The sequence below is a fragment of the Mastacembelus armatus genome, chromosome 2 (genome assembly GCF_900324485.2).
Source record: "Mastacembelus armatus chromosome 2, fMasArm1.2, whole genome shotgun sequence".
In the NCBI taxonomy this organism is placed as follows: Eukaryota; Metazoa; Chordata; class Actinopteri; order Synbranchiformes; family Mastacembelidae; genus Mastacembelus; species Mastacembelus armatus.
In genome coordinates, this window is record NC_046634.1 from 11087920 (window position 1) to 11098542 (window position 10623).

Here is a 10623-nt window from a genome sequence, read left to right on the forward strand (position 1 = left end):
ACCTTTGATTCAGAACTTGTAGATGTTTGGTGTAATCTACTCTTAATATTTGTGCCAAAGAAAGCAGGGCGTCTTATCGCGGTGACTATTTTTATTTTTATTTTAATGTTCCAGTTTTTAACTGAAGGAATAAAAAGGTAGTGAATCTCTGAGTTTGTCCAGAGCAGGGACTGTCAAAATATAACTTGACTTTAATTTCGTCAAATAGCTTGACTCTTCCTGTCTCGTTTTGTTTTAATTGACACTTTTTATCCACAGGTCATAATTACAAAATTAGGACTCCTTCCTTGTTCTTCTTCGTGTATTTCTGTGTCGCTAATTAAATCTAAAACCAATTCAAGTCAAAAAGCAATTAAATGCCTGTAAGACCAGACTCAGGGCACATCCCGCCAACAAATCTACGGCGGCCGTTGTGGCCCAATTCATCGCGATAGCGTAAATCAGTAGGTCGAAAACTGCAGTTGTTGGTGTTAGTCTACAAGTAGAAGCCTTTAAAATACAGTGTTAGTGTTTATATGATGTTATTGGAAGAGTTGGTCTATAGCTGGGACACTATGAAATGCTGTTCTGTCGCTGAAATGATGCAAATCCGCGTCGTTTGTTAGCATCATTTAGCTAACTAGCTAACGCTAGCTTCTGGATTGAATGAATAGAAACTTTTCTTGAAGTCACCCGAATTTACTTAAACAGAAAAACGTTGGTTTAATTCTCATACTTAGTTTGTTAGTTTGTCAAGCGGTGAAGTAGCAGCAGCGTCACTTTGCTGGTTTGTCGAAGTTTAAAAGGGTTTTTGTCTTTAGCCAGTCCATGCTAGCTGGGAGCTAGCGGGCTAAGGTGTCTGGTGGACATGGAGGAAGATTCGTTAGATCCACAAGATGTTGGTGAGAAAATCTTCATTTTGTTAAAAAATCAATTTAAACTGCGTCTGTGCCGATGTGTGATAATGAAGATTAACGAGGAAACGGCAGCAATACAAACAAACCGCGTCTCTGATTCAGTGATTCATTATTTATTGTTTACTGTTAATTAAGTTAATCAGGTTCCATATGAATGTAGTGCAGGCCTGAAAGTGTAGTGTTGTGGTTTTGAGTGCAGACCTGGTCTGGATGGAGAGGTCCTTGAGAAGTAGCTACCAAAGTCTCTAAAGTTGACACATTTATTTTTGTTTTATTTTTTAAGTCGGTATCTTTAAAAACCAGTTTTTCATTGTAATAATTGTGCCTGTGATAAGTGTCTAAAGGGATTTGTTGGGTTTTGTTCTTGTCTTTTTGTGAAGTGCCTTGAGCTGATTGACAAGTGAAGATGGTGTTTTTAGTCAGGAAAACCTTAACCGAGAATTTGTCCTGGTGTGTTTTTCAGAAAAAGCCAAAAGTTTCTGGGCAGAGGAGGATGTGGATCCGGTTTTTGAGAGGGTTTTTGTGTATCTGCATCACCTGAAGACCGTCCTGAACAACAACACTGCAACAGACAAAGGTTGATTTTAATTTAATCTCTAGAAATTAATAAACAGCTTTTGGCTCATGTTCGCTGTTGTGATATTTGTTGTCTGTTAATCAGAGTTTGTTCAGGGGTTGAAGCTGCTGGAGCTTCTGGACTTGTCTCCCCCCGTTTCCAGTCCGGACTCGTTTGTGGTCCAGGTGGTCATCGGCTCAGGTAAAGCCGAACTTTTATGACAAAATTTTATGTCGGTATGAGTCAGTGAATTTTTTTTTTGGTTTTTACATAAGGGAGAAGAAGGATTTTTACCCAGGTAGCTGAAGTTTGCGATGTCTGAAAACAGGTCTCAGATCTGTCTGAAATGTTGGACAATATACTGAGTTCAGCCAAAGAGCAGAGCTTCACTTTACAAAAAAAGGAATTGATGCAACGACAGCATCAGACAAATATTTAAAAGTCATGATCAAAAGTAAAGTGTATATATACATAAATCTGTAGATGGAAAAATTGACTGTCTGAAAAGTGAGAATCTAAACATAAATGACAATGTTGGCAAAAAGCCTGAGCCATAAGGGATTAAGGACTTATTCTGTCTGTCCAGCTGAGCCGCTGCCGACCCACTTCAGCAACCACAGCCCCTCATTATCTCCTTCCTCCTCCCTTTCGGCCTGTAATGGTCCTCCCAGCCCTGCAGCGCCTCCTGCAGGCAGAGAGGAGCTGCTGCCTCCTCTGGTCCCTCTCCAGCTGCAGTACCAGCCCCACTCCTGTTCCAAGGTAACACTCACACACCAGTCTGGAGATTGGTGTTAATCCCATGCTGTCCTGTTTGTTTTTTAATGTGAACTATGGATACCTGGTTGGGACAAAGTGTCCTGTCCAAAGCTAGTGTTAGCTGACTAAGGAGTAAATATGTCAGTCCAGTAGACGCTCTGGTTCCTGCACTAATGTTACCCAAAGCTCCAATTCGTCCCAGATATAAAATCAGATTCATTCAATCCAGAGGTCCAATCAGGCCCATGCTAGGTGGCTAATGCTACCAAAACCAACAGGTTAGCTTTAGATGCTAACACATTCAGAAGGAAGAAGGCCCCATGGGAGTCCAATGTGAGTCCTTTGGCTGCTTTGAACACTCTCCATGTGAAAAAGCCAAAGCCATGTTAACCCTGGTTTTCCCTCTAGGCCTGCCTAACGGGATTACCCAGCATGCCTCAATCCATGCCTCCATTCTGGGGTCAGAACCCGCTTAAGGTGCCACTGCTCTGTGGCTTTAAGAGGCTGAGCGCCATGCCTCTGTCACCCAGAGAGGGCGGGGCCTGTGATCGTGACGGGGTGGGGCCTACGGTCTTTGAGGTGGAAGAGGGACAATACCTTGAGGACTTGGACATTGTTTACAAAGCACCATGTGGACAGAGCCTGCGTAACCATGACGATGTGGCGCGTTTCCTGTTGGCTACGGAGAGCTACGACATCCTGCGGGTCAGCTGAAAGAAGTACTTAAAGTACAATTATGTCCTTCATTTAAAATCTATTTATAATATACAGAAGTTTTAGCAAAATGTACTTCATTCCAAAGTAAAACCTGAGAGTGATATTTTATTATACTGTCCAATATGACTAGATTTTTAGACTTGTGGTTTAATCTTTCTCCTCAACATGCTGTTCTTAACTAGTTTAACAGAAGTCAAGTACCACAAATTCAAAATATAAGTACTTCAAATTTCTGTGTAATGATTGAATATGTGACATTAAGGTTTGGCTGTAAATTGCAGTTCAAAACCTTTTCACCTTATAAGAACGTGCCTTGGTATTTAATGATTATCATAAAAAGATGTTTCCTAGTTGAACCGTGTTAAAATGACGGTTCGTCTTGTTGAGCAGTTGTGACTTTGAAACATGTATGGTCTGAGTTGTTCAGCTTTGGGAGTGACCAAGGAGAATCCGGCTTTGCTTTCTGTTTGCTGCAGCTGGATTTCTTCACCTTTAACCCATATGTTCAATTGAACCCTCCTTTGGTGGCGGGCCCTCGGCGGCCAGAACTGGACCTGAGCCTGGGCAGGGAACCCACGCCGGTGGAGCTGTGCGCTGGGAACGATGGGGCTCGGCCGCCCGACTTCCGCTACAGGAAGGACCGCTGGCCACACGGCTGCTTCCTCAGCAACACCCCAATGCTGTTCAAGGCCTGCTGCGACTGCACCGACGGCTGCAACAGCAGCCGCTGCACCTGTGTCGCAATGACCACAGGAGGGCGCACTTACACCCATCACAGGCTCACGGAGCCCATACCGTCAGGGTAAGACCTGCTGTGGAAAGTAACCATGTACATTTACTGTACTTCAGTCCAAGTCTAAGTATTTGTACTTTACCTGAGTATTTTCATGTAGTGCTACTTCATCCCTGGACTTCACTACATGTCAGAGTCAAACCTTGGACTTTTTCCTGTTCTACATTTATCTGATAACTTTAGTTCCTGTTCAGAATCAGATGGATCCAACAAAATACAGACTGATCATCAAACTTTATTGATCCCTGGGGGGAAATTCCCAAGATACCCAGCAGTATAGAAAGTACTTCAAATTAGAAGTATATAAGGTATTTAATGTCAGCTACCTAGCGGTATATAAAGTACTTCAAATTAGAAGTATATAAGGTAGTTAACGTCAGCTACCCAGCGGTATATAAAGTACTTCAAATTAGAAGTATATAAGGTAGTTAACGTCAGCTACCTAGCGGTATATAAAGTACTTCAATTTAGAAGTATATAAGGTAGTTAACGTCAGCTACCCAGCGGTATATAAAGTACTTCAAATTAGAAGTATATAAGGTAGTTAACGTCAGCTACCCAGCGGTATATAAAGTACTTCAAATTAGAAGTATATAAGGTAGTTAACGTCAGCTACCCAGCGGTATATAAAGTACTTCAATTTAGAAGTATATAAGAAGTATAACATTAGCTCCACCTTTGTTGGTGAAGTGTTAGTTATTTCTGTGAGGAGAAAACAGAATTATAGATTATTGATCAGAGTGTTTTAGATTGATTTCCTGATGATAAAAGGAAAATATTGCACCGAAGTAACTGATGGTTGTTTCAGGCTGTATGAGTGTGGTCCGTGGTGCGGTTGTGACCGGGCTCGGTGTCAGAACCGGCTAGTCCAGGGAGGGATCAGAGTCCGGCTCCAGGTGTTCCAGACCAGTGATCGTGGCTGGGGCGTCCGTTGCCGTGACGACCTGGATCTTGGCACATTTGTCTGCATATATGCAGGTGAGACAGTGATGATCCACTGCAATTTCAAGCGTCATTCACTGCTTTGGTGACTGTTGAAAAACTTGATGAAATGTCTCCAGGGGTCGTCCTGCAGAGGGTCCTGTCTCCTGTTGAGCCTCCGCCCCAGAAGCTGATAAGGACCGACCTCCCCTCAGACGACGAGGTGGAGGTCGTCACAGAGTGGTTGGCGCTGCCGGTACTAAAGAGGCAGAGCAGCCTTTTGGAAACGCCCCTGTCCGCCTCGCCTATCCTGCACATCCCAGTGGTCCAGAAGCCGACCGATGACGGAGACAAGGTCAGAGTCCTGGGTTTTTGTGCTTGGGTCCAGCTGCAGGGCAAGTGAAAGCAACAGATGATCATAACTGAGAAACTCCTATTGGTGTGTGCTTCTGCTACACTGAAGGATGTCGTACTTACAGTTCTGACTTTAAAGGTTTTTATGATGGTCATTTCACTGGACCAGCTTTAAAATGTCAGCGTCGTTATTCAGCCGTGTGTCACGCATCTGCGCTCAATCCAGAATTAGTTTACACACTCAGGGTGTTTTATCGCCCAGTCTCAGGTCTGTTGGATTTTAGTTCATGTTTGTTTGACTTCAGGATCAAACTTCAGCACCTTCTCCAGAGGTTCAGGTACTGGGAGGTTCAGAACCAACGTCGCCGTCAGCAGGTATGAAAGTCATCTGCCTTTTCTTTTTTTTTTTTTTTTTAAAAGTGTTTGGTTCTCAAATGTTACTTAAATGGCTGAAGTTGAAATGATTGGATACTGTCCATCAGATGACCAATCACAAGCTCAGGAGAGCAAGGTTGCCACAACAACCGCCAGTCCCAGGTCGGCAGCGAACTGGACGAAGTCGGACATGAGCGAGCAGAAGAGTCTAAAGAGAGCGGTGGAGGAGAACGTTTACTTCCTGGACGCCAGCAAGGAGGGAAACGTGAGCCGTTTCCTCAACGTAAGTCAACTGTAAACAATTGTTTTCTAATAAACAGGTGGAACCAGTAACTGCAAAATATCAGCACTAAACGTAGAAATTTTACTGAAAAATGGAAAATTTTAGGTGAAATTTTAAAATATTTTTCTAATATTTAATAATGTCATTTTCTCACTTAAATTATATCTTCATCTTCAGAAGACAGAAAATTTATTCTGAAAATATTTCGTACGGCAATATTCCCTCTGAGTCTTATACATTTTTCCTCCGGGATATAAATTTATGCAATTATTTGTCTTTCTTTTTCTTTTTCCTCAAATTACGGTTCCATTCTGTTAAAATCATGGCTTTTTTTTTTTTTAGAGTTATGCCTTAATTGTTGTTAAATATTGAGTTTTTTTCTATAAATTATAATATTTCTGTAGCTTTAAACTGTAATCTCTTAAAATAAGTTCAAGGTACGAGATTAAAGTTTTATTTTAATTAGAAATAACGATTAACTTGTATAATATAAATTTTCTCATGGGTTTGAATGTTTTTGGACATTCAGGTTTTATTCTCATGGCTTTTTCTGTTAAGAATCTGACCTTTTCATTCTCATTATATTTAGATTCTTTCAGTTTAAAGTACGGCTAATTTCTTTGTCTGCTAGTGTTTTTGTTTTTAAATTCCTGCTGGACTGTCAGCAGTCGCTCAGGGACAGAAAAATAAGAATGACAGAAGTGAAACATGCTGAGAATTTAGATATGAAATGCTGTCTCAGGCTTTATTTGCTCTTTCACCCTGATTCTGCCTCGTACAGCACAGCTGCCAGCCGAACCTGTTCGTCCAGAACGTCTTCACCGACACCCACGACCCCGGCTTCCCCATCATGGCCTTCTTCACCGACAGGTGAGGAAGAGGAGGCACAGGTGTTTGTGGCTACTGTTTGTAGTTGTTGATGACTGAGACTCTGTATTTGAGCTTTATTTGTTGTTACAGGGTGGTGAAGGCCGGCACTGAGCTGACCTGGAATTACTGTGCCGACACAGAAACTGCCTCGTTGCAGAAACAGGAAGTTCCCTGTCTTTGTGGCAGCAGCGCTTGTCAGGGTTTGTATACAATCAAGGAGGATCTTCGTGATGTCTGTGAGGTCGAAGGTCGAGGACTGGTTGGAGACTAATGATTTTAGCACCAGGTCGTGACACTGCACATGACAAAACACAATATCTATTTTTCATACTGTGGTGGTGTAAAGAAATGGTTTAAAAGCTTCTGTATGAGGCTGCACTAGTTTTTCTAAATAAAATTACTCAAAAAATCTATTTGGTTTTATTTTGAAAGATTGTAATAATGTGTCTGTGCATGGTTGCACTTCTTTCAGCATATTTCACTTTGTCATAAATGCCAAGTGGAGAATGCTTCTTCCATTTCAGTCAGATTTTGTGGGAGAGTGGTAATCATTTCAGGTTTTATTTTGAAACTACTTTCCTCGCATTACAGGAGGATGTATTGTTATATACCTGTGTGCATTGGTCCTTTATTTTGAAACTCCAGTCCAGAGGTTATGAGATTGGTGTCAGTCAAACTGCGTTTATTCAGAAATGCTGTTTTCTGTTGTAATAGTCTGCTGCTTTTATTTGGAAGGTTTTGTGAACAACTTTCTGTTGAGACCCTCACTTCTGCTTTTATTCTGAAACTCCAGTGAATGTGTTTGTAGGCGGGATATTTCCGGGTTTTATTTTTTAAAACTTTAATATAAGCATTGCGGGATGAGATCCTATTGTGACTGTAATTGTAGGTTTTATGTTTAACTTCGCTCCATGTGATGAAATATTTCCATTTACCTTCTAACGTTACTTTTTATTTTGAAATTTCGCTTGAACCGTCACTACAGCTTTTATTTTGACACTCTACACCGGATCTCTGCGTGTTGTTTATGTCCATCGTCCGCCGACGTTACTGACTCTTCCCCAAACTCTGAAGCCGAGTATGATCTCCTTCTTGCGGGCTGCGTGTGCGCTACTCCTCGGCCTTTTCTGGGCCTCCGGATCCCCGTCCCCCGGCTCCCCGGTTTGGATCCCGCCTCACGACCAGGTGGCCCGGGTCGCCCGTTTTGTCGCCCACCAGTGCGACTGGGCCTCCGTGGCCACCATCTCCACGCACAAGCCGGTGGCGGGGCAGCCGTTCTCCAACGCCTTCTCCGTCAGCGACGGGCCGCGGGGCTCCAGCTCCGGGGTGCCCTACATGTACCTGACCCGCATGGAGATCTCAGTCCAGGACCTGGAGGTAGGTTTCCTGTGACTCCTGTAGTCTCCAAAGGTGCCAGGAATGATAACAGGCTTAGAGCACAGTTAGATCTTCGTGTATTTCTGCAGGAGTTTTATTGTTGAATTGAACTTTCTGTACAAACAGTGTCTATAAAAATAAAACAAGTTTACAATATTCTCTATGCACATACGAGTAATGGTTGTTAGGGTAGTTTTCTAATATCAGTGTGTATAGTACAAATCATATGTGTTTATAATGTAGTACTTGCTGCTTTTTGTTTTTAGGTTGGTGTTAGTTTATGCAGTTTCTTCTTTAATGACGTAAACACTGAATGTGATAATGTTCCAGATGGTGCTACAAACTTTATCCTGCTATAATTGATAGTTTGATATTTTTCTATTTATACTGAGTTTTAAAGTAGTTTAAGTGTTTGTGACGTAACTGCATTGTTTTATTCCATAACTGCTTTATTTCTAGGTATATCTGAATTTATACATACTTCACATGGCATTACTTTAGTTTTGTATATCTCATTAGCATATTAATTCAATTTAACTTGACTCTAAAATAGTTTTCTACAATATTCCACACATTTTGGATGTGTTGTCTTTAACCAAACACCAGGGGTCTTAACCGTTTCACTTCGTACTTCTGCAGAATTACTGTGAAACATGCAGTTTCGTCAATGACGCAGCAGTTTTTAGCAGTGACGCAGCAGTTTTAAGTACAGTGACATGTTGCTGCTGCAGTCATGTGACAGGAAATTGATCAAATCCAGCACACAGGTGACACTGAAGAGCTTTGTCAGTCTGTTAATGTCTTAAAATGTACTACAACAGGAGATGAGTTACTGCTTTTATTCGTCCTGACATGTCTTTTCAGAGGATGGACTTGGCTGCAGACAAAGATGGCCGACTCACCTTCAGCTGGAACTTGCTAAATTCCTGTGAATGTGGGCTCATGGTGCAGTGACCCTGATTTCTAACCTTGCTGAGGGCAGCAGTCTGCCATCTTACCTGCAGGCAGGTTGTCATCGGAGGTGTAAAGCACAAATGAACTGACACCTGTGTCCCTGCAGGTGAACCCTGTGGCGTCTCTGTCCATGTCTCTGGCTCAGACCGATTATTGCAGACAGCAGGGCTTCGACCCCCAGAGTCCTCTCTGTGCCCACGTCATCCTGTCTGGCTCTGTCATCGAGGTACAAATAGACGACCATACTCACACCTGTGTTTCCAGGTGGTAACTTGTCATCACATGATCCTCTTTTCTGTCGGCCAGGTGAATGGGACGGAGGCGGAGTTTGCAAAGAAAGCTCTGTTCAGTCGACATCCAGAGATGATCGACTGGCCGTCTGATCACAACTGGTTCTTCGCCAAGTTCAACCTCACACAGGTACAGCTACTACCACTACTATTGCTGCTGCTGCTGCTACTACTACAACTACTACTACTACTACTAGTACTACTATTGCTGCTGCTGCTACTTTGGTGCTGTCACTGCAACTGTGAGTGACTTTACCAATGGAGCTGCTGTTTTCATGCAACTGTGAACTGCTAACTGCTACTGTGCAGTCATATAACTAGTTTTACTACTGATGCTGCTGCTTAAAGACAATCACCACAAATGCTACTTATGATTTTTCTGTTACTAGTACAACTACCTCTACTTCTTCTGCTACTGCTGTTAAAGCAAATTTAACCAAAATTGCTGCTATTGCTTTTAGATGCAAAACATCACTGTTGTTAACCAATCAGTTGGCAGGAAGTCTCATTAAGGTATCTGCTCCTCCTTCCTGTTTCAGGTGTGGGTGTTGGATTATTTTGGTGGGGTGAAGACTGTCACTCCAGAGGAATATTTCCAGGCCTCGCCGTACAAACAGCATTACTGACAGTCAGAGCTGCTGGTTTGTGTAGTCCTAATTGTTGTTTGTAGTTCTACATTTACAGGATTTTACAGACAGCATCATTAGTCTGTTAAAACCAGTTTCATATATTTTTGGTCATCTGAGCAGCTCTTGAAGTCTGTTTCTGTGTGAAGTGCAAAAACCTGAACCCAGTGCAGTTTCGAGGTTTTTATTTGACAGCTGTTTCAGTAAAAAGCAAATGTCTGCATTGAAAGAAATTTCAATACAGTTCAAATAAACGGATGAAGCTAAAACAAAACAAATCACATTTCCAGACTTATGAAAATATAAACTGCAAAAGTGAAAGTAAATATTAGGAACAATTCAGTCAGATTGACATTTTAAGTAAGTATGTAAAAATTGTGCCGATGTAAAACAGTTTTCAGTTACAAATGTGACCTTTAAGGTAAATTTAATGGTGACAGATGCATTGTGGGAGTATGCATTGTGGATGAAAAATAAGTTCAGTCTTTTAACTGATAAATGATGAGAAATGTTTTCTATTTTGGTATGCTTATAATAAATACAATAAATAAAAACTAGTCTCTCTTTGTGATGCTAGACAAATGAATTAATCAGTAAATAATGTGTGGAAATACTGTATGGAGAGTGCTGCAGTTCCTCATTGTGACCACCGGAGGGTGTTGATGACATCTGTTAATGATCCATTTGATAAAAGCTGTGTCCCAATTCAGAAGTCGAAGCCCCTGAAGGATGCCATCTCGAAAGGTGTGACCTACGTAGGCCAAACAATGAGCTGAACGGAAATAAGACAGCCTTGTGTAAGAGGACTTCCTGTTTGCATCACCTACTGTTCCCACCCCACCGTTAAGATATAAG

General features: G+C 41.9%; 2 protein-coding genes across 4 annotated transcripts; both read left to right on the plus strand.

Annotated features, from left to right (window-relative positions):
* Nucleotides 1-420: 420 nt before the first annotated feature.
* On the plus strand, nt 421-7275 carry setdb2 (SET domain bifurcated histone lysine methyltransferase 2). 2 transcript variants are annotated; one of them, XM_026301325.1, is made up of 12 exons: nt 421-881; nt 1360-1473; nt 1558-1653; nt 2039-2211; nt 2617-2913; nt 3402-3727; nt 4527-4697; nt 4793-4994; nt 5299-5368; nt 5476-5651; nt 6433-6521; nt 6612-7275. In XM_026301325.1, exons 1-12 carry the CDS (start codon nt 848-850, stop codon nt 6790-6792), a joined length of 1929 nt encoding a protein of 642 aa, XP_026157110.1. In that variant the 5' UTR covers nt 421-847; the 3' UTR covers nt 6793-7275. The 2 variants fall into 2 exon arrangements, with proteins under 2 accessions (XP_026157110.1, XP_026157109.1); XM_026301324.1 differs by having other exon boundaries at nt 4527-4696; nt 4780-4994.
* A 258-nt stretch (nt 7276-7533) lies between these two features.
* creg1 (cellular repressor of E1A-stimulated genes 1) lies at nt 7534-10616 on the plus strand. Of its 2 annotated transcripts, XM_026301366.2 has the most exons (5): nt 7534-7898; nt 8959-9078; nt 9159-9272; nt 9682-9783; nt 10479-10616. In XM_026301366.2, exons 1-4 carry the CDS (start codon nt 7602-7604, stop codon nt 9766-9768), a joined length of 618 nt encoding a protein of 205 aa, XP_026157151.1. In that variant the 5' UTR covers nt 7534-7601; the 3' UTR covers nt 9769-9783; nt 10479-10616. The 2 variants fall into 2 exon arrangements, with proteins under 2 accessions (XP_026157151.1, XP_026157150.1); XM_026301365.2 differs by lacking the exon at nt 10479-10616 and having other exon boundaries at nt 7536-7898; nt 9682-10322.
* The last annotated feature ends 7 nt before the right edge of the window (nt 10617-10623 follow it).

Excerpts from the sequence above, each read along its gene's own strand:
- creg1 (XM_026301366.2), top strand. The coding sequence starts at position 7,602 with ATGATCTCCTTCTTGCGGGCTGCGTGTGCGCTACTCCTCGGCCTTTTC. Across the intron at positions 7,899-8,958 it reads TCTCAGTCCAGGACCTGGAG|GTGAACCCTGTGGCGTCTCT; the intron begins GTAGGTTTCCTG and ends GTGTCCCTGCAG. Across the intron at positions 9,079-9,158 it reads TGTCTGGCTCTGTCATCGAG|GTGAATGGGACGGAGGCGGA; the intron begins GTACAAATAGAC and ends TCTGTCGGCCAG.
- setdb2 (XM_026301324.1), top strand. The coding sequence starts at position 848 with ATGGAGGAAGATTCGTTAGATCCACAAGATGTTG. Across the intron at positions 882-1,359 it reads GTTAGATCCACAAGATGTTG|AAAAAGCCAAAAGTTTCTGG; the intron begins GTGAGAAAATCT and ends TGTGTTTTTCAG. Across the intron at positions 3,728-4,526 it reads ACGGAGCCCATACCGTCAGG|GCTGTATGAGTGTGGTCCGT; the intron begins GTAAGACCTGCT and ends TGGTTGTTTCAG.